General features: G+C 47.7%; 1 protein-coding gene across 1 annotated transcript; it reads right to left on the bottom strand.

Moving 5' to 3' along the window:
• Positions 1 to 103: 103 nt before the first annotated feature.
• LOC114440439 (neurabin-2-like) lies at positions 104 to 22,092 on the bottom strand. Its single transcript, XM_028412880.1, has 15 exons — positions 21,974 to 22,092; positions 17,044 to 17,445; positions 16,760 to 16,962; positions 16,332 to 16,673; positions 15,524 to 16,249; positions 9,109 to 9,241; positions 8,734 to 8,854; positions 7,819 to 7,923; positions 7,484 to 7,619; positions 5,190 to 5,333; positions 5,040 to 5,093; positions 4,744 to 4,875; positions 4,567 to 4,664; positions 4,385 to 4,481; positions 104 to 4,183 (listed from the first exon to the last, which is right to left on the bottom strand). Exons 2-15 carry the CDS (start codon positions 17,366 to 17,368, stop codon positions 4,130 to 4,132), a joined length of 2,670 nt encoding a protein of 889 aa, XP_028268681.1. The 5' UTR covers positions 17,369 to 17,445; positions 21,974 to 22,092; the 3' UTR covers positions 104 to 4,129.
• Between the last annotated feature and the right edge of the window lie 322 nt (positions 22,093 to 22,414).

The following is a 22,414-nucleotide window of genomic DNA, read 5'->3' as shown; positions in this document are numbered from 1 at the left end:
AAACCATGAACATCAGATTAACCCAAAGGGTTAAATTAGCATGTGTTAAATGGCAAAGACTCCAGAGTCAACATATGTACAGGTAGCAGCAGCAGACTCCATCTTGTTGGTCATATTTCATGTTTATTTATTAATGCTGACAAACAGGAAGTGGTTCAGACAAACATGGTGGAAGCAGGCAGAGGAGGAACATCTGGATCAGACCTGAGACACACTCTGAGGTCCGTCCACACGCCATCAGAGTCCCGCTCACACTGACGGCTCGCTCTGAATTCAACACGATCTCTGAAGAGGGTTAAAACAGGAGAAGGAGAAAGATGCAACGATGCAAGAGAAAAAGGATCCATCATGTTTCCTGTAGTGCGTCTGTTCATTCGGCTTTCGAACCTGTTCCGTTTTTACTCGTGGCTGTGCGTTTAAAGACTGGTCGCCAATGGTTACCAGCTGAAGCCTCAACACGTGTAATAAGGTCCTAGCACATCGATGCAAGGCAACGTGTAAGCAGAGAGAACAGGCAGCGCTTCCTGACTCAGAGTTCACTGCTGCCCCCTCTGGCAGACAGAGGAATTACACACACACACCTGTTCATTACCTGAACAGGGGAGCAGCGTGGATTAAGAGAGCATCAAACTGAGGAACAATGCTAGCTAGCTGGCTAACAGACTAGCACTGATGAGGGAGTTTCTTGCAGTGGAGATGGAGGAGCTGTTAGCGTAGCTGTTAGCGTAGCTGTTAGCCACTACATTCACTTTACCAAACCAGCAGATTCTGTAGGAATGTGTCCATGTTTGAGTTCTCTACAGCTCCACCGCTGTGCAGCGCTCGCTCTCAGGCTGCACCGTGTGACGTCTCCTCTCCAACAACCATGATCCTTAAACCTTTGAGCAAGGCACTAAACCCTTTGACCTGCATTAGAAGCTGCTCAGAGGCCACCGGTGGGAAAGCTATGTTCAGAACATGAGGCAGGGAAACATCAGGAGGTGAAAGGCATCTATCAGTCTACAGCCTGTAACCACTGGGGGGCGCTCTTTAAACACCGACAGCCTGATTTTACGTTTTTTAATAATACAGACAGAGCGACGGGCGAACACACGATGGGTCGGCTACAGTTAGCACATCCGAAGGCTTCGTAGAGGCGGAAAGCAGCAACTCATAAAAAAAAAAGGCAAACTGATCACGTCCTGTTTAACCCTTTAAACCCGGGAGTGAGCAGGATTTGTTTTGGTGATGCGACAGCTATTGTACAGCTCACATTGTTGTGACGAAGAGATGAAACTACTGTAATAAAAAATACTAAAAATACTCAAGTGAGTTTCCTATGGCTGATTTTCATTCCTTTAAAAATGCTCCGACTGTCCAGTAAGACTACAATCCACACATACTGCAGGTTATCAACACTTAAACCAGTAGCTCCTCTTTGTTCGGTTTAAATTTATCATTCACTTCCCCAACAGTTCTTGAACTGTGATGCACACACACACACACACTTCTGCTCCCACATGCAAACTGCAGATACACATATACTACAAATAATTTCCTGTGGGCTGCAGGAGAGAGAAACACGGACACGCTGTACGGATGCGTGTGATGTGAGTGGAGTGGGTGTGTGCAGTGTGCGGCCAGGCTGAAGGCAGATTGATCCACACACACACACACACAAAAAACACACACAAGCTTAACCATGTACAGAAAAGATGACATTCAAATTCATAGCAATGAATAAAACACAAGAATCTCCAGCTGTGCTAGTGGATCTTATTGGCTAAGAAGAGGCAAAGCCCCGCCCCCTTTCTGGTCCATGAAATCGTAAAGGATCAATAACACAGAAGCTAACACTGCAGCTGCTAACGTTAGTATGCAAACACGCTCACAATGCTAACATGCAGACACTGAGCAGGTCTACCTTTTAAATGGTAACATGTTAGCATGCTAACAGTAGCTTCTTAGAGAACTAAGAATTGGATCAGTTAGCATGTGGTTGATGCTAACCTGCGCTTAGCCTTAAAGCACATTCCGTTTCCGACTGCGTCTTTACAACAACAGGACAAAATGGCTGCACTCACTCTGGGTTCTTTAAATGTTTGGACTGTACAGTACTCGGCTAATCAGAGCTTGCCAGCAAGCTAGTCTAAACAACTCAAAACATAACTGACCCCAGGGGATGACAGCAGTAACACACACGGTCTACCTGTTCTTTCTAAGCACCATACCGTCCACAGAAACACGTCAGACAGAACAGTTCAATATAAAATGTATATAACACAGACTGTACTGAGCCGCAGTGGGACCGGATCAATACTCAGCCGATCAGGTGGAGCTCAGAAAATCAAGACGAGGTTTCATTAGCTAACACTGGCACTGGGAACTCTGCAGAGTGTGTTTACATGCACGCTGTATGTCCACACACACACACACACACACACACTTCTCAGAGGCTAAACAATCACGGTCTGTTAGCATACAACGGCTCTGCTAGCTAACGCAAAATGACAAATACTGATCAAAGTATTCAAAAATTCTGTCATCACCGCTGTACTTGGTATTTTTGGGACGCCAGGAGGCCAAACTAGCATATTGACAGCTACTAGCATGAACGTATGCCCAGTCAGAAGTTACAGGCTAATGGGCTAAGCTAGCTACGCAGCATTGATGATAAGCTAGCAGGCGCATGGGGGAGGATTTAGAATTTAAATTAATTACAATTAATCATATTTCTCTCCTTTATATCATTTTAATTGAACTTCAGGTGTTTAGCGGTGGCTAACTTTCATGTTTACATTTTTAAATGGTTTATAAAATTCACATGAATATGCCCTTTTATTGTTACTGTCAGAATTATTGGTGATTATTGGTGAATAATAACATCATTCATATGTTACAGTTGGTAATACAAATAACTATTATGGGCTTTATTTGCTTACATCGGTCATTATTGTTTAGAAGTGACCATATTTGTAGTCTTTTCTGTGCAGAAAAACTACAAATATGGCTTCTAAGCTAACGCACCAGATGTGTTTAGGGGCCTGGACGTCAGCTCATACAGTGTGATCTGATGATGATGATTCTTGAGTATTGGCCGCACATTTTTGGCACTTTGGCTCCGCCCACTGCTGTTTACTGCTCTGCTCTGAGTTTCTGTCTGAGCGACTCGTTTCTGAACACTGGAATAAAGCGAATACTCTGAGGTTTATCTCCAACCTGCCGATTCTGCAGTAAACACCAACACACCGTCAGACGCTCTGCACGCTCAGACCGCTCACACCCTGTTAGCCGGTGATGTCAGCTGGAAAAGAGATGAGGTCGACTGCTGGAGCGCTCCCGTCCTGCTCGCTCACATCAGAGCCGCTCGTTTAAAGACTTTAAATAAATGTATAGATTATGTACAAACATCACGCCAGAACCTGAAGCGCACAGATCTGTCCCATGTCCTCCAGCGAGGCTGGAAAAGAGAAGCCAAAGGCTGAGGGGGGGGGGGGGGGGTTCTGGGGCATGTCACAGTTTCTGATCAGAGGTCCGTCGGCCATTTTGTTCCATAGTTGTTATTACTTAACTATCGGCGGTTCCATTCACTGAGTTGGCTCAGGAACCACCCTGATCCAAAGGCTGCGGGACCACGATCGGTTGTCCTCATGTCCTCATTCATGTCCTTGTGTCCGCATGTCCTCCTGTCCTCATGTCCTCCTGTCCTCATGTCCTCTGTCCCTCTTTAAAGCACTTTGTGACGAGCCTGGTTTTTATAGCGTTCCTTTTGTTTTAATAAACTTGAATCGTCGGTGAGATGCTGAGCGAGGAGAGGATCCATAAATGAAGTAGTTGATGTGGTTTCTGTGTTGATTGCCAAAGCCGGTGGTCAGGAAGACACAGGAGGACTGTGGGTGATTACAGAGGTGCATTCTGGGATATTCACGGAGCACTCAGCTGCTGGCAGCTGTCAGATGTCAGGTGTCAGATGAGAGCTTTCTTATTGTTATGTCGCCCCCCTCCGATACCTGTGGTGATTGATTGATTGGAATAAAATACAGCTGCCCCCCACCCCCCACCCCCAACCCTCGGGTCAGGATGAAGGCAGAACTCCTCCTCCTCCTCCTCCTCCTCCAGTCACAGACAGGAGGTAGGACGTAGCAGCAGACTAGGACAGTTTGGGGGTCTTCAGGGCGTCCACTTTGGTCTCCAGGTCTGTGATCTGCAGAAATACAAACAACCAGAGCACAGTTATTACCCAGCATGGTCTCCACGGCAACAGATGTCAGAGTGACACACAGACCACCAGCGGAACACAGAGGCCAGGTCTCTGGTTTGAAGCGTTGGGAGTCTGGTCCCTGGTTACAGACTGCTGCAGAGGTCTCTCAGGGTCCAGCGCTCTCCAGGTCAGCACAGTATTTACCTTGTCCTGCAGGGTGTCCGTCTCCTCCCTGTGAGTCGCCTCGCTCTCCTCCTGTGCCCGGCGCTGATCCGTCTCCTTCTTCAGGTACTCCACCTCCCTGCGGATCAGACAGACAGACGGACAGGGTGAGGAGCTGCTGCTGGGCTGGGTGCCCCCTTCACGCCTTCATCCTGCTCTCTTACTTCTGCTGGTACTCTTTGATCAGCCTCTTGGCTTTGCTGTACTTCCGCTCCAGGGTCTGGTACTGAGCCTGAGTCTCCTTCAGGTGTTCGTCCACCGCCTGCAGACCCACAGCACACCTTTAACACCAGGTATAAACCAGGTATAAAGACAGACTGAGCTGGTCTCCGTCCTCTCACCTTACACAGCGACTGCGCCTCCATCCAGTAGCCCTCCAGTTTCTCCATCCTCTCCTTACTGTCCCGGATGTTTTGCTCCAACTGAGCGCGCTCCATCCGCCAACGCAGCTTATCCTGCTCAGCGTGAGCCAGCTGGAGGGAAGGGGGTCAATGTGGAAGAGCGGGGGAGGCATGTGGGAGGCAGAGCCGGCATGTGGGAGGCAGAGCCGGCAGTAAGTCATCGTTCAGCCAACAACAGACCTGATGCTGTGTGTGTGCATTCTGCTCTAAATATAAAACACGTCACATGGTCTCACCTTCCTCTTCAGCAGCTGGATCTCTGCCTGGGTCACGGCGTGTTTGATCTGGAGCTGCAGACCCACAGAGACCACATGAGACCACATGAGACCATCAGACGACCACTGGAAGGAGTCAATACATGATGTGATCAATAACTCTGCTCGTACCTCTTTGAATTTGTGTGCCAGCTTCTCTGGGTCCAGCTCCACCGGAGACAACATGTCCTGGTTCTCCGCCAGGTCAAAGACCTCAATGGAGTTCGGGAACATCGGACTCATCTCCTCCTCCTCGTCTGTGGCATATTCACCTGTCTGCAGGAAAACAGAGAGACGTCAGGCTGAGAGACAGCAGCTGTGTTACATCCATCCATCCATCATCCATCCATCCATCATCCATCATCCATCATCCATCATCCATCCATCCATCATCCATCTCCTGCTGCTTATCTGGGGTCAGGTCATAGGGGCAGCAGTCTAAGCAGTGAAACCTGGACCTCCCTCTCCCTAGCCACCTCCTCCAGCTCCTCTGGGGGGATACCAAAGTGTTCCCAGGCCAGCTGAGAGAGATAATCTCTCAACTCCGTCCTGGGTCTGCATCTCTTCCTGGTTGGACATGCTCAGAAGACCTTGTCAGAGAGGCATCCAGGGGGATCCTAACCAGTCCCCAAATCACTTCAACTGGCCCGTCTCAATATAGCCCTTCCTGGATGTCTGAGCTCCTCACCCACCCACCTCTAAGGGGGAGAGCAAGCACCCTGTGGAGGAGGCTCGTTTCGGCCACTTGTATTCATGATCTCGTTCTCTAACTCGTCCCTGATCCCGAGCGGCCTCAGTAGCAGTATTTTGTAGCTTAGCTCTGTGCAAAATTTCACGATGTTTAAACTGTAGCAGCTGAGCTATGTGCTTTTCTATTTACTGTTCATATGCCTCTCACAGAGCAGCACTGCAGCGCTTCAGTCACTTCTCTCTTTTTACGCCTCTGCATGATTTCATCTGGAGGAGTATGTGTCATATAAAGTGATATAAACGGCTCCTAGCTAGCATGAGTGTAGAATTACACTTAAACAGTGATGCTGCACAAGTGGTCCGACAGTTAAGACTCACACAATCAATACCAGTCTGCCGATCATTTGTCTTCTTCAACACTACAAAGTAAATTAGCTTCACATTAGCTCGTGTCCGCTGCACCTCTGCAGCCTGACAGCAACACATCACTGTTCAGACAAAGACAGGCCATGCATCCGACTGCACCATCAGCCTACAGCTAACCACATGCTGCTGTTGACAGTAATGTCCTCGACTGAGGGCTGCTAGCTTTAGCTCTTATGGCTAACCCAACACACATGAACACTTTAACTTTAGCATGTATAACAGTGAAGCATTAGCAGCTGGTTCCACATGCTGACACTTTTGTGTCCTGCAGAGCAAGTGGCTACATGACAGCATGGCGTGCTCAGTGACAGCGATCAATAGCCTTCAGTTTAAAGAGAAACGTCTGCTCTCATCAAAGTGAAATGTGGAAAACTGGAACCAGGCTAAATGCTAACTTCCAGGTTACATCCCGCAAAAATAGGTCATCCCTGTGGCGCTCTATTGACCCGGCTAATAAAAGATGCTACGAGGTGCATCATGGAAAATGTAGAATCAGGAGCTTTAGAGTCCGACCCACACAGAGATCTACAGGTCAGGATGTCTCTGCCTGTGCTGCACCAGAGTTAACCCTTCAAATCATTCTGCTTTGGCTGACATGACACCCTTTGTGTATGTTTGAATATTTCACTTTTTTATCATTTTTATCACACATGTTGTTGTTGTTGATGATTTCATTAGGAATTATGCCTAAAAAGAGTCATTTGATGAACAACCTTAAAGAAAACAACACATTTAAACATATATTACTCATATATTCGTGTAAACATTTCCAAATTCAGTGTAAGCTCAGGCCCAGCAGGTGAGGACCGCCTGCCTCCAGTTATCAGACTGATTGCTTCCTCTGTAATTAACAGGGAGAACTCACATCGAGTCCACAGAGCCGAGACCTGCAGCAGCCACGGGAGTGATTAACCACACTTTCAGGGGTTAATTGTAATTTAGTTTTATTGACATGCTGGCTGCTTTAAACGGTCACTGTTGTTGAGTCAGTTGCCTTTTCTGACCACAAGGTGGAGAACCGGGACTGAATTTAAAACAAAAGGCCACGTGGTGGCACACAACGGACATTTTGTCACACACACACACACACACACACAGAGACACACACAGACACACACAGACACACACAGACACACTCTTCTGATTTCCTGCGGCTACAGACTCAGGGAGGTTTTCAGACTGAGCAGAGCGCCGTCCTTCTGTTCTGGTTTTATTGAAATGTTTGAGTCTGACCACAAACAGCCACGTTTTATTTTAGGACATTTTAATTATCTTTGTATGTTTGAGCACACTTGTGTGTGCTTACGTACCTCTTCGTCGTCGTCCATGTACTGCTTGTATCGCTGCTCCATCATCTCTCTCTGCCACCTCTCCTGCTCCAGGGTCTGCTGGATCAGCTGGGCCACTTCACTCTGCTCCCCCGGCTTCTCCCGGCCAATCACAAACCTGGAAAACATGTTTAAAAAAATAATCACATGCAGAAATCAAAGAGTTAAAACACTCTACATGCACCATAAAAACCCACCAGTGCAACAAAACCACACCTGAAAATCTAAAATACACCAAACCTGAACACTTCAGCAAGGAGCAACCACACCCTGAAAAATACGTATTCAGGGTGTGTGTGTGTGTGTGTGTCACTGACCTGACTTTGCCGGTGGTGTTGCGGAGGACAGAAGCAGCGAAGCTCTGAGTGACGCCAACCAGGCTGGTCCCATCCACCTCCACTATCAGGTCATTCACCTGGATTCTACAAACCCAGAAACAACAAGAACAATGTCTGACAAAGCAGAGTATCATCTTTACTTTATGTATTATTATTATTATTATATTATTCAGCCCCTCTTTGGACATTAGAGCATCTTCTTCTCATGTTGGACTGATACACAATGGTATTACATGATGTCTTGGCCTGTGGCTAGCTAGCTAGCATGCTAACGATAGTAGAAATGTCTGCAACACTAAAGGTATCGACTTAACAAGCCGTTATTTTTTCACATTAGGGGGTCGTAGTGAAGGTTCTTAGGCCCCGTTCACACTGGAGAGAGTCAGTCCAGCTAGAGTAGGATTGAATCCAGATCCTTCAAGCTGGATATGTTCAGACCTATTTTCAAATCTGGCTATCACACACACGTGTCCACGCTCAATCCAGCTTAACCCGGCTTGGTTGTTGTCCTCCAAACCACTAGGTGGTGCCGTAATATACAGAGTCCGTTCAGGCCACGGTAGGACCGTGTGTGTGCATGCGTCGTGTGTTTTTCTGGGTTCTAAAAGCAGTTTATTCCTTTGTAACCCTGTGGAAAATAAACTCGGGCCAAAGCTGTCGTAGTTTGACAGTTGTTCACATACGGCTTTTGTACGCGACCCGGACACTGTCCCTGTGAGATTTGAACCAATCCAGCTAGATCCACCTCTGAGAGGTGGATTAAAAGTGGAAGTGTGCATCTACAGCATCATGTGACTTTTCATTGGTAGGTTGTAGCTGCCCTCAGTGGTCAGTTTATGCTAAGCTATAGGCTAAACAAGCCTAACGGCAGGTGCAGACTGGTGGACACATTACCTGCTGTCTCTCTGCGCAGCTCCACCTTCAGTCACCGTCTTCACAAAGATCCCCAGCTTCTCCAGGCCCATGTCGGCTCCAGCACCCATCCCAATGATACTGATACCGAGCCCGTCGCTGTCTAAGAGACACAGAACAGTGCTGTGGATTAAACACATGTGTCCATATTGCATGCTACTACACAGCACAGGATTCTGGGAGCAGCGGCCGTGCACGGTTGCTGGTTCAAATCCTTAACCTCCAGAATTACGAGTTGCTAATTAGGCTAATAGGAGCTAAGTTTAATCCAATAAGGGGATTATGGAGCTGTTAGCAGACAGACAGTGTGTGTGCTTGACTGAATGACTCTGAGTGACTGTGAAGACGTTTCCAAACCTTTCTCCAGCTCGACAGGAAACAGGTCCAACTTCTCCACTCTCTTCTCCAGCTCGTACTCGGCGGAGGCGGCCATGGGGTCCACGTCATCGTTGCGTCGATCGTAGTCCTCATTGGAGTAGGTAGTAAAGACCTACACACACAGGTGGGGGGGGGGGGTAGAGGTCAAAGGTCGGATGGAGCTGTGATTGGATGAAAATACCCAGAGGGTTTTCTCAGGAACTAAAGCTTTAAGGATGTTTTTAGATTTCTGACTGAAGCCTCTGTGTTGTTCCATTAAGAAGAACGTTCACTGACTCACAGATGGACTGAATTCATTTTAGTGGTCAAAGGTCAAACAGACAGGTCGCCCGTCCAGGCAGCAGGACGTCACTACAGTCACTTCAACCGAACAGGTCAGGTGTTTGTGGGTTTCTGACTTTGATTTCCCACACACACTTCATTGGCGTACACGTCCACCACAGTACTACAGACCACTGTCACTGCTGACCACAGCTCACCGAGCTAATAAAGAAACATTATCTAATAAAAAAACTTTAATTTTCACTGTAGCTTCACACCAAACCACAGAAATGTGTTAAAATGCAGCACACACACCGGCTTTTATTTTCCTCTCATCTCCCACTCTCCGTCGCGCCCCTCCCCCTCCTCCCTCTGACTCTAAAAGGTCAGTCGCATCTGTCTCCCGAGTGACCATCGCTGTGATCATGTGGCCTCGTTTCCATGGCAACCACAGGCTTGCCCAGCATGAGTTTGGCACTGGCATGGACCTGCTCGCTCTCTCTCTCTCAATGTCCCTGTCTGGTAGATATGCTAATATGTGTGTGTGTGTGTGTGTGTGTGTGTGAGACAGAACTAAAGGTCTTTCTGTGTAGGAGGTGCTTATAAAAGTATTATTTACATTCCTCACAGCGTATTCGACAGAGATATATAGACACACACACAGTAGACTGACACAAACAGGGTCAGAGGGTGGGATTGTTAAACTGTTTCCTGTTGTCACGTTTCCTTCCTGTTGGGTAACTTTAAAGCTGTGTGTGTGTGTAGGTTCAGAGCGTTCCCTGTCACACACATGCTAGAAGACCAGCTGAGCTTCACTTTTCAACCCAAACAGACTATTAACTGATTTAAATAAGAAGCATTAGTGAACAGTAACAAGTCAACAAAGCTCAGCCCTCTCTGCATAGTGGACTTCGTCCAACTGGATTTACCCGACACCGCTAGCGCCTTGAATGACAGCCGCTGCAGAATCTGGCCAATCAGAGGCCGCACTCTTTACTACGTTGGACAGAAGCCAGGCATCAGAGACGTCCGGCAGGATGCAGGCTGGACCTTTAACACACTCTGCTAATCCGTCTGCATGTGTGTGGCCTTAACGGACTCGAGCATCACTCCATGTGGTCCTGCAGTTTAAATCTTAACTGACACCACATGGCCGTGATCAATAACAACAAGCGACATGAAAAACACACGAAGCTAAAAACAGAAGCAGGCTAACGCACTGCTAATCCACAGAGGCTGAGTAGTGAATTAGCCTGAGTCACTGAGGTCACACGGACGTCAGGCAGGTAGATGGATCCAGATTGGGCAAGGTCACTGGTTTAGTCAGCTTTAACTAGCACGGAACCGCTAATATTACTTAGCAAAGCAGCTAAACATTCTATGCTACTAAAGTTTCAAATTCAACAAATGACAGGCTAATATTTCTACTTTCTTGATCCAAGTTTGTTGGGATGCTCGCATGTCTGTATCTGGAAGCAGCTAATTAGCTTTGATTAGCTTAGCATAAAGCCTTAAAATAAAGAAAGAAAGATGTTGGATGTCTCTAACAAAAATGGTCTTAGTGAGATACTCTTGTCACATTTCAAACGTGAGTACAGCGTCTAGCCGGAAGCAGCTAATTAGCTCACCTTAGCCTAGCTTAGCTTAGCTTAGCGTAGGCTAAATGTGGAGCTGAATCCATTCATATAGTCACAGGAGACACATAGCTGTGGTGTCAATCCTGTCGACCACATATTTGGAATAAGCAGACTTCACAAATGATATTTAAGCAAACATATAATTCAGTTATTGGTAAATGAAACTAACTGCACCCTGTCTGACAGAGAGTCCTCTCAGAGGAGGGTCTGTGTGTGTCATAAACACACTGGCTGTGTAATCTGTGATACCACACTTTATATTTACAACCATTTATGACTAAAAAAATACCACAGCTGAGTCACAGGTCATGACCTTGTTTGTGTCAACAATGGATAGACCGAGCTGAAATGGGTTGATGGTGACAAATCAAACTGGGTGACAGGCTTAATCAGTGCTTTTCCACTGCAGGAACATACAGGAAGGGCCATTTTATTGCCAGCTATTTTAAAAATGGTGGTTGTTGTTGTTTAACGTGCCACTGGGGGGGAACCAGGATAGGGTTAAACCCCACCCTGTGGTGGCTCAGTAGGCTCTATTTTTTTCTTCCCTGAAAACAGCCTTGAGCCTACAGGGGAGGTTCCTGTGGTTAGAATGGGCTGTGAGTTCCTGCAGTGCATATCCACCTTTAGGTCACTATCTGAGGGGCTGAACCAGGGATCCAGGGATCCACCGTGTGGTGCCAGCCTGTCACCTGCATACATCGTCACATACTGTACAAAAATGATGTGCACATGGAAGGGTTTGATGGGTCTGGATGAATAATTAAAAAAGCCTTTTTTTGGTGATGCCACCTGGATGAAGCAGACATGCAGATCTAAATTAAGGTCTGCCAGACCGGTGACAGGAAAACTCAGGCTGAGTCATAGCTGCTGGAGACAGATCTTCAGGCGTTGGGTTATAATTCAGGCATAGCTCTGAGCCAGGAAGTCGCTGGCAGAGGAAACCTTCTGAGTGATTATCTCTGTCTGCTGACAGGGTTTGTAATAGACCAGATCACAAGACTTTGAATGGTCCAAATCACTGATATGTGAAGCCTGATGACTCTTTCATGGGTGAAAAGAGACACTGAGACACACTGGGGAAATCAATCCGGCTAGAGCGGGATTCGGGCCGTATCTGGATATATCTGGATTGATTTCAGTCCACCTCTCGGAGGTGGATCTAGCCGGATCGGCTTCCATCTGGCTCAGCTCTGAACGCAAATGCGGCTAATGAATCTGGCTAGCGACGTGATACTTCCGGTTCACAGGGACAGTGTCCGGGTCGCGTACAAAAGCCGTATGTAAACAACCGCCAAACTACGACAGCTTTGCCCCGAGTTTATTTTCCACAGGGCTACAAAGGAATAAACTGCTTTTTGAACAAAAAAAAAACAAAACAACGAACGACACGGGACGGAAAAACACACAACGCATGCGCACACACGGTCCTACCAAGGCCTGAACGGACTCTGTATATTACGAGGCGCCACCTAGTGGTTTGGAGGACAACAAACAAGCCGGGTTAAGCGCGGACATGTGTGTGATAGCCAGATTTGTTTAAAGGGGATCTGGATTCTATCCTACTCTAGCTGGACTGACTTTCTCCAGTGTGAACGGGGCTTCAGGTGATGAAAATAAACAAACAACAGGCAGCGATTTCAATTACTGATGAGAGTGTGAGGGTGGAGGCGCTCTGTGTGTGTGTGTGGGGGGGGTTTAATGTGAACCACAGTGCAGTTAGTCCAGACCTCCCTGCTGCATCAGACCCACAGTGACTCTCCTCTCTCCTCCACACTGCCTCCACCCATGTAGCACATCACTGCAGTAGAACCAGGTCTTTTACTCCACTCACTCACACTCATCCTCAGCCCGTGTAAAAACACACTCAGCTCACACAGCAGGTGCTGCTTCAGCCAAACAAAGCTCTATTCTGTGATTCTTATCAATCAGCTTCCCTCACATTAGTGTGTGTGTGTGTGTGTGTGTACTTTTTTTCAAGGAAAACAAACACACCCAGCTACATTCCTGCTACCTTTAACAGGCCTACAGAGGCAGCCTTGTATGTAACTGAGCGCAGATCCACTCTGTGAGAACCCCCCCCCCCCCCCGGACAGGTTTCCTCACAGCTGTGTGATTAAATCACAAATTAACTCGCAGTGTTTAACACAAACCTTCACATAGGCCTCCATCATTTTTTACAGAAGGGTGTCATGTGGCGGCAGGCCTGAGGTTTGAGCTACGCTTTCACTTCATGATGTCAACAAGCAGCCAGTGTTTGTGTTGAGTAATGACACCTGAACGTGCCTGGACAGCGAGCCTCCTGACTCCTCCTGGCTGTTCCTACACCTTCCAGACCAGACCAGAGACAGTTCCTGGGGTAAAAACTCAGCACAGCAGCACCGCCACGATTCATGAACACATGACTCTCTGCCTGTTTAACTTTCAGTACCTCTATCTCACTTTCTCATGAAGTGTGTGTGTGTGTGTGTGTGTGTGTGTGTGTGTGTGTGTGTGTGTGTGTGTGTGTAGGGACAGGAAGCTCTGAGTATGGTAGCTTAGTGGTTAAGGCTGCTTCCTGCTTTCGGGTGAAGAACCCTCTAAAAACCCAACAAATGAACTACATGTACAGTAGAGAGACTGAGCTGAGCATCAGAGAGGAACAGAAACAACGCTCGGTCCACACTACAGTTGTCGTCGCCTCACCCAAATCTGTGCCACGGCGTGTGTGTGTCCAGAACAACAACAACAACACTTGGCTGACTGTGAAGTGATTTCTCTTCAGGGTTGATGTGAAACAGTACAAGCTGGTGAACTCAGCTCTGTTTAGAAGCTCGTTTCTTCATCCGGCCGTTGCACCTTGTTCAGAGTGAGAGTCGCCCTCTGAAGATAACACAGACGGACACGGCAGGCAGCTGAAGGAAGTGAGCCTTCAAACATCTAGTTTCAAAACAAACATCTGAACCTTTGTGACTATGAACTGTTCAGCAGCCGCTTCTCAGACCGCTAACCGTAGCAGCCACCTTCACTGTAAACAGCGCTGCCTCGGGCCGCAGCTCCTACTTTTAGCTGCTCTGTGGCTAACCAGGTCAGCAGTTAAAAAGTTTCAAGGTCCAAGAAAATGAGAAGAATTCCTTTTTGACCTGACGCCTGGCCTGAAATAAAAACACACACTTTCCCCTTCACCTACCCAGCCGGACAGGACTGAGCGATTCTCGCCGTCAGTGTGTCCGTTATTGAGCCTCTGTGCTCCCTAACGTCATTCAACATGCTGCATTCAAACACCACGGCTGCTCTTTGATTTCCTGTTCCTCTCCGCAGTCTGTGGTGTGTTATTCAACGCTGTGTGTGTGTCTCTGAGGAAGCGCTGCCTGTTGTTAATGTGACAGCTCTATCACTGCACGCTGGGACATGTTTCACAAAGCACCCAGCTCCTTCCAGCTGACTGCTGCAAAGAGGAGGCAGAAAGGAGCCGAGTGGCTCTGCAGCAGAGAGAGAGGGCATCTTTAAATCAAGACGTTCTCTCACACACACACAGACACACACAGACGCACACAGACACACACAGACACAGGGGATTTTCACCCTTTGATTTCACCACACCATTTCCTGCTGAGTGCTCAAACTGTGTGTGTGTGTGTGACACTAAAGAAGGAGGAAGTCTCACTTTCTTAGTTTCTCTAAGTTTCCTCGGCTTAAAAATAGCAGAAGATGCGTTTGTTTGTGAATCCATTCAAGCTTTTTTTCAATTAGTTCACTGAAAGACGAACTGTGACTCACTACAGGCCAAAATATACAACAGAGCACGTCGTTACAAACAAGCCTGTCCCAGTGTCCGTGTTATTCAGTTCTTCTCTTTGTCTCCTGAGTAAAGGCTCTGGTTTTGCTAACATGCTAACTGCTGCGTGTGTTAGATCGGAGCTGTTAGAGTCAACCAAAACATCATAGACCTAAAAACCGAAACAAAGAGCTGAAAGATGATAAAACACTTGTGTTGAGGATGAAGTGAATCAGTGATGTAGACTTAAAGGTGTTTTGATTAGCAGGATCTTGGGGTTGACACAGGGTGGAACAGCTGTTGTCTAACCAGCCTATTCAATGTTTGTGACATCAGCACAGCTATAGATGAAGCGCCTGCGGCGTCACAGGAACGTTTCTGAAGCACCGTTTACACTGTCTTTGGGAGGCTCTGACCGTCGGCCATGTTGGCAGCCTGCAAAACTCCACATACAGACAAAGAGGTGGAGCGTGGGTGGAGCGAATTCAGCCAATCAGTGTGGATCCCCGCCTCTTAGAAGCAGCACAGCACAGTTTGGTTCCCCTGAACTGGACTTGAGTGTGGTCCTTCAGGGAACGCACACTCCACGCCAGCTTCTTCCTGCAGATGTTGTCACCCTAACATGAACCCCCATGTTTCTGATGACACCCTGACCCAGCGTTCCATTCATCCAAGCAAACTGAAGGTGCTGACTGAAGTCCACCAAGACAGACTGAACACAGAGGGAGCAGTGACTCACCTTAATTGCGTCGGTGCTGAATCGAATCTTTCTACTTGCTGGCGCCGGCTCCTCTTCCTCAGGAAGGCCAGGAATTTCGGAGCAACTGCTCTCTGGCTGATACGCCTCCTCATCTTCTTCATCTTCTTCTTCTTCATCATCCAGCTGGCTTCCACCAGAGTCTTCCTCTCCCAGTCCACTGTATGCACTAATATCAACCAGATCCCCCTCCGAATAATCCTCCTTCCTGGAGCCATCCTCATCGTTCTCCTCTTCCTCCTCCTCGGTTTTCTTGCCTCTTTCATCAGAATCAAGTCCTTTCTCCTCTGAGGAGGGAGAGGAAGATGAAGGCTCCTTCTCTCCATTCTCCAGCGAGGCATGAACCTCGGCCAGTATGAGCCGGCCTCCGGCATCAGGACCCCCGGTGGTGCTGTTCTGCTCTCCATCTTGTGGCTCAGGCTCAGTAGTAGCCACAGTACTTGAGTCCCTGACTTCGGTTGCAGACTCTGGTTTGGACTCAGATGAGGAAGAGGAGGAAGTGACCGTCACTGAGGATGATGAGGAGTAGGAAGAGTTGGACAGCTCTTGGTCTCCTGACTGTCCAAATCCATCCTTCGGGTCACTTGGCACCAGTCCTCCTATGCTCCTCTCCTCTGGTAGCTCTGCAGCCCGGGTGTTTGGACCTCCTGCAGTTACTCCGGCGGATACCTCCTTCCTGTCCTCCTTCCCTGGAGGGGACACTTTCGTCTAGAGAAGACAAACAAAGCCACGCAATGAAATCAGTTCATAGGTTTTGGAGTATGAACTTTTTCGACAGAGTGCTCCTTACCTTTTTCTCCGCAGTCTCCGCTCTGGCTGGAGGTTTGGGCTTTGGAGCTAAGGCAGGGCCTGACCGTCGCTTGGGGAGGTAGAGGTTGTTTTGCAGGTCGCCCTTCTCAAACGCAGCGCTGAGCTGGCTCACTGTCGGGCTGACGGCCTCGCCGGGCCCGACCGGAGCTCCGGAAACAGGAAGAGTAGCAGGAGCAGAATCAGGGGGATCAGGGGGGTCATCTAGCCGATCCAAAGCTTCGGTAGAGCCGTTAAAACGAGCCACAACATCCAGGCGGCTGTCCTGGAAGCCCGATGCTCGCTCCTTCTTTAACAGGATGCGGTTGGTGGCAGCTTGTTTCTCCTGAAGAAGAAGAAAAACAGAACTTTAATCAATGGTCTCAGCTGGAATTTTAAAAAGGACACATTAAAACAATGGGCCCTCCTGACCTGCAGAGTCCGCTGCTCGAACATCCTCCTGGTCTCCTGGAGCTTTGAGAAGCCCAACCCTACACCCTCCCCGCTCGTTTTAGAGTCGAATCGGTTGACCTTGTCGGAGACGGTGGCCCCGAGCTTCAGCAGAGCGCTGTGGTCGACGTTCTCATTGAGGCTGGAGGCCCTGGGCAGGGACAGTTTCACTGCTTGCTCCTTACCTACCAAAGACCAGCAAGCTGATTGAGAGATTTGCCATTTTTGGTTGACATCATGTTATGTACAATGGGTTTTATGCTTACCGATCATTTTTCCTTCCTCCTCATCACTGGGCGACTGCATCTGCATGAACATGTTCTTGATGCGGTGCACGTTGGATCCGTATTTCCGGCCCCTCCCGGTGGGACGGGGCAGGGGAGCAGGTTTTGAGGCAGGATCGGCGCCTCCATTGGCGGCGTTGTTGAGGTGGTCGGTGGCCTTCTTCAGGGCCGCCAGCCCCGCCTCGTAAGCGTTGCGGTGGGGTGAGGGACTCCGCAGGCTGGTGCCGTTGCCGCTGCTGCCGTTGCCGCCGCTGCCGCCAGAGGCCCCGTTGCTCCCCGTGGCCGATGGGGGCTCAGTCTTCATCATGTTTGGTAAGTCAGATGCCGCCCGGTGAAGAGCAGGTTAGCAGGGATGAGGGCAGCAGCATCCTGGACATTCACCTCCTGAACCAGACAGACAGAGCAGCTGTTTTTATTCATGCAGCACAGTTTAATCAGATAAAATCGGATCCGGCCTTCATATACCAACAGTGAAAGTGACACATAATTAAACAGTGCGTGGTTACAGAACAACAACACAACAACATCACATCAAACAGCATCACAGGCGCTCCACACAACTCCCACATGCTGCTCCAGGAGCCGTCAGAATAATCCCATTAAAACGATGACGCACTCTGACCTCATGTGTCGTGTGTGTGTTCATGTCGCGGCTCTGAATGCCAAACGTACTTTGTGAGAGCGTCGCTGCATGAACACAGACCGCTCCTGTGGTCCCCAGATATCAAACCCCTTTTCTCATGATAACGATCTAATTTTCTGCCTGACTGCGTTTTCCGTTCGCCGCCGTCAAATCTTCCGCTCAGCGAGGGCCGATGGTTTTATCAGCTCGATTATGAAACCAACAGCAACGAGGCAAAAAGACGTGAAACATGCAGACTAATTATTAATATTAAAAAATACAGAACATTTACTAATTAAAACCAAAGTATCCTACACTGATAAAAAAATGACGTCCATTCTCAAGAAAATGTTTACTTCCTGTTAGTTAACTTAACTTAACAGAGCTAAAAAGAAAAACAAAGAAAATACACTTTTGAAGATTTTTGTTGACAGTTATTAAATTAGTTTAAGGCTTTTTTGTTGCTTTACATGAGGCTACAGCTAGCGGCTAAACCTAGCACAAACCACTAGCTTGTTTAAAACAAAAAAACAACAAAAAAACTCTACCAGCGTCTTTGGCTTACATGTTAGCATGTAGCGTGGTGTAGTCCTGTTACATCTTGAATGTGTTCAAACCTACTGTAAATCAACTGTGTTATAAACAGTTATAAACAGTTATAAACAAACTAAGTTTCTTAGCTAGGAGCTGTTGCTACTTTGAGTTAGCTAGCTATGCAGCTTCACTGTGAAACTACTGGAGACAAGCTAGCTTAAGATCAGTGGTGGAAAGTAACTAAGTATTTGTACTTTGTTACTGTACTTAAGTAAATTTGTATGTATTTATACTTTACTTAAATAAAAATAATAGTGCATACTTTATACTTTTACTCCAGTACATGTTGCAGCTGTTACCTGTACTTTCTACTCCACTACAAATTTTTAAATGTCTGTAGTTACAAACATTTATGAATACAGTTCACACAGGTCCATCCATGAATGTGTGATGAACATGAATCATCACATGAATCTACAGCAGGAACACTGACACAGTAAACATGCTGAATGCCTGTTTGTTATCAGCAGCCTCTCTGTTCACTTGATGCCCACAGCCTGCCTCATGACACACAGACCTGTCCACAGCTGCTTCTGGACTGAACATGGACATTAACTACACATGCTCCATTTTACTTTGATTATTTTAACCTGTTCAGATCCTTTGGAAATCAATCAGATATATTCAGTGTGTGAGTACTTTTACTTTGAATACTTTAAGTACATTTAAAAGTACTTAAGACTTTTACTTAAGTAGGATTGTTGATGCAGCACTTCTACTTTTACTTGAGTATATATTTTGCTGGGTATTTGTACTTTTACTTAAGTACCCAGCTGCAGTGCTTCCTCCACCTCTGCTTAAGATGCTACACAGCAGTTTGATTTTACCTTAAGGCCTGTGTTAGATTTTTTGGCTCAGAGATTGCACACAAACCCTGGTCGACCATGTCCGGGTTTGTTGTTAACCAACAGCTGGCTGTAGCTTCATCACAGTGTCAGTATTCTCATCTGACTAAAGGAAAAATAAGCTCAATCTTACAAAACACATCAAGAGACAATCATCCAGAGACAGAACCACGATGAGTCTAATGTGCACAGACGTCTCCTTCTTCTCATGATGCAGCAGCCTCTGTGGGATTCGTGTGAAGATTCACAGCTGAGGTGTGAAAACACACGCTGTCATTGAAGTTACACTGTTACAGTTCATTTTGCTTTGAAGCAGGATTGTTCAGTGAGAGGAGATCTGCAGCCGCCTGACAGTGAACGCACTAAAGTCAGTGTTTCCACTCAGATGGAAGTCGCCACAGAGCAGCCTCACATGATGTCACTGCTAACGAGGGCTGCGCTCGCTTGATCTTCCTCCAGTTCAATTTACAAGGACACCGCACACTGCCCGGCAACACAACAACATTTTTCCGGGAGCTTCTTCTCAGATCTGGAATTCCAGTTTTTTTGTTTTTTAACAGAGACTTCTGAGTTCCACCTTCACCGTGGTTATCTAAGGTGTTCCTCTCACAGACAGCAGGCACAACAACAACGTCTTTGCAACAACATGCAGCAAAATCAATGAGCTGAAGGGCGGATGAAACATGTCGGGTCATGTTGTTGTTTGTTTGGATGTTCACATGCTGGACGTTTCCATGGTAATGTCGAAACAAGTTAAATTCCAGAAGAATCCAAATAATTATCGATGTTTAAAGCAAAAAAAAAAGTCAGAAATGTGCTGTTTACGTCTCAAATGTGTAGATTTGTTTTCAAATTTGAGGAATATCTTTAATTTCTGACATTTTATTTTTTATTGAAACAAAAAGCCTCCGGGTGAAAGGCATTGTGGGTAAAAGGAAAGACCGTTTACAGTACTGTCTAGCCTCACGGGGACTACAGATGGCACTGTGACCACAGGGGTACACACACACACACACACACACACAGTCTTGTGACAGTGTGTTGCCAAATAGTAGATCGTCACACTGATCATGTGAAGTCAAGTGAGCAAATCCAATGTAAAGCAAATAACCTTACACACACACACACACACACACACACACTCGTCTCTTTCCTGGTCTAACACAGTGTAGAAGAATCCACCTCCCGTCTCCATGACTCCATCTCAGCGGGATCTCTCGCCTCCTCCTCTTCTTCTTCTTCTGTGGTGCTGCTAGAAATAACCTAATGCATCGTCTTTCTAGGAAGCACTCGGTCTGCCTCCTGCCTACCCATAATCCCTTGCAGTTTGGCATCGCTTCCTGCCATTTAGTTTAAATCAGAACAACATCAAAAGGGCGATTCCGCTTTATCACGAGTGGAATGTTTCCCTCATGAATATTGATCTGCCTCAACTTATATGTAACTACAATCCAATACATGCAGCTGCCACACACACACACACACACACACACACACACACACACACACACACACACACACACACACACACACACTCCATCAAGTCAATACAATCTAAAATGAAAACAATGCATCCATCACTGCCCGCCTGCATCAATCTTCCTCAGCATATAGAGGCAAATGATCATTGATTTCTAATCTATTTATGGGAGGTCCCTGAACGCCTCTTCCCTGAACACACACACCGAGCCTGCTTTTCAGTGTTTTAGGTGGTCATGATAAACTGCGGAAAGGAGGTGTGTGTGTGTGTGTGTGTGTGTGTGAGAGAGAGAGACACTGCAGTGTGTGTGTTTCTGAACTGTCATGGCAAAATCCTGCCTGCTCAGTCATGAGCAATAAGACTTTAAGTCCTCACTGCCTGCACAGCATCTTTGCATCATCACTGCACGTCTATGTGCGTCACACACACACACACACACACACACACACACACACAGAAAGACAGAGGGCACATTATGACACACACAATGGCTGCATCTATTCACACAACAACCGCTGCATCTGTACAGGAGTCTCTCTCTCTCTCTCTCTCTCTCTCTCAGGCCTGGCCTCGTGCACACGCTGCGCGCTCCCGCTGCTCCTCCTGCTGCCATTGGCCAGCTAACGTTGAGGCTTTGTTGGCATATCCGACATACGCTGCACGCTCCGAGCTCCCATCCGGACCCGGTCCGGTTCTGTGTCACAGCGCTTCTCTCCATCACACCACTGCCTCTGGATGAGGTTTAACCCTTTCTACACGCCCACCGTGCCGCTCGTTGGTTCGGCTCACAGGTAATAAACACCAGAGCGTTAACCACGCGTGAAACGGCAACTAATGCGTGTGTAGCGCGCGTGCTCCTCACGCGTCAGACTGCACAGCGACGTGAACGCGTCCGCACATTTACAAAGGATTTTAATATTAAAATAATGACATTTAATAAAGCACATACACGCCGAATCATGTAGTAAAGGGTTAATAATCACACGAGCGCTCAGGTGACGGTTTAAAACGCGGGCTCACCTGCCGGGAAACGCGACAATGTAAAATATGAGGCTTTCGCGCCGCAGCTCGCAGTGACGCGCTCTGTGCAGCGAGCTGATTGGCTGTTCCGGGTGTGTTTCCCAGTTTCCGTTAAAAAATCCACAGCACGCGCAGACTAACCCGTGGAACCGGGGCAGAGGTGTGACGGTGTTCACTCGGTGTCTCCAGCCGGTTCGGAGCCCAGAGGCAGGAGGCCCAGCTGGGAGTCCGTCCGTGCGCAGCGCCGCTTCCTTCCTGCAGCTGCCCCCCCACCTCCTCCACCTCCTCCACCCCTCACGTCACGGACAGATTCAGGTAAAAACGGCGTCATGGACGCTGGGACAGTCGTACCTTATGTTCCAGTGTGTAGACGCAGCCCGGTACCCGTTAGGATCCGCGGTGCAGAGAGTCCATTGTCCCGCTGCTGCTGCTGCTGCTGCTGAGTCCTCCTGCCAGAGAACAGCCTGCCTCCTCTCTGCTCCTCCTCCTCCTCCTCCCCTCACATCATCTGCTTCCCTCCATCCCTCTCTCCTCCTCCTCCTCCTCACCCCCACTCTTTTCTCTATTTATTCCATCACATGTATTTAACCCTGCAACATTATTTCTACATTAACTCACTGTGGGCTGATATAAAGTCAAGTTATCAGATCTAAGCAGCATCCAAGTATTAATATGAGCATAAACATCCTGCTTCCTGCCACCCCTGCTTGGCTGTTTGCAGTGGAGCTTAAGCGCCCTCTGCTGGCTAAATCTGGCATAACACAGACACCTAGAGACATATACAGGAAGTAC

The sequence above is a fragment of the Parambassis ranga genome, chromosome 8, assembly GCF_900634625.1.
Source record: "Parambassis ranga chromosome 8, fParRan2.1, whole genome shotgun sequence".
Classification (NCBI taxonomy): domain Eukaryota; kingdom Metazoa; phylum Chordata; class Actinopteri; family Ambassidae; genus Parambassis; species Parambassis ranga.
Note: the sequence above shows the minus strand (reverse complement) of the source record. Positions and strands in the feature narration are given on the sequence as shown.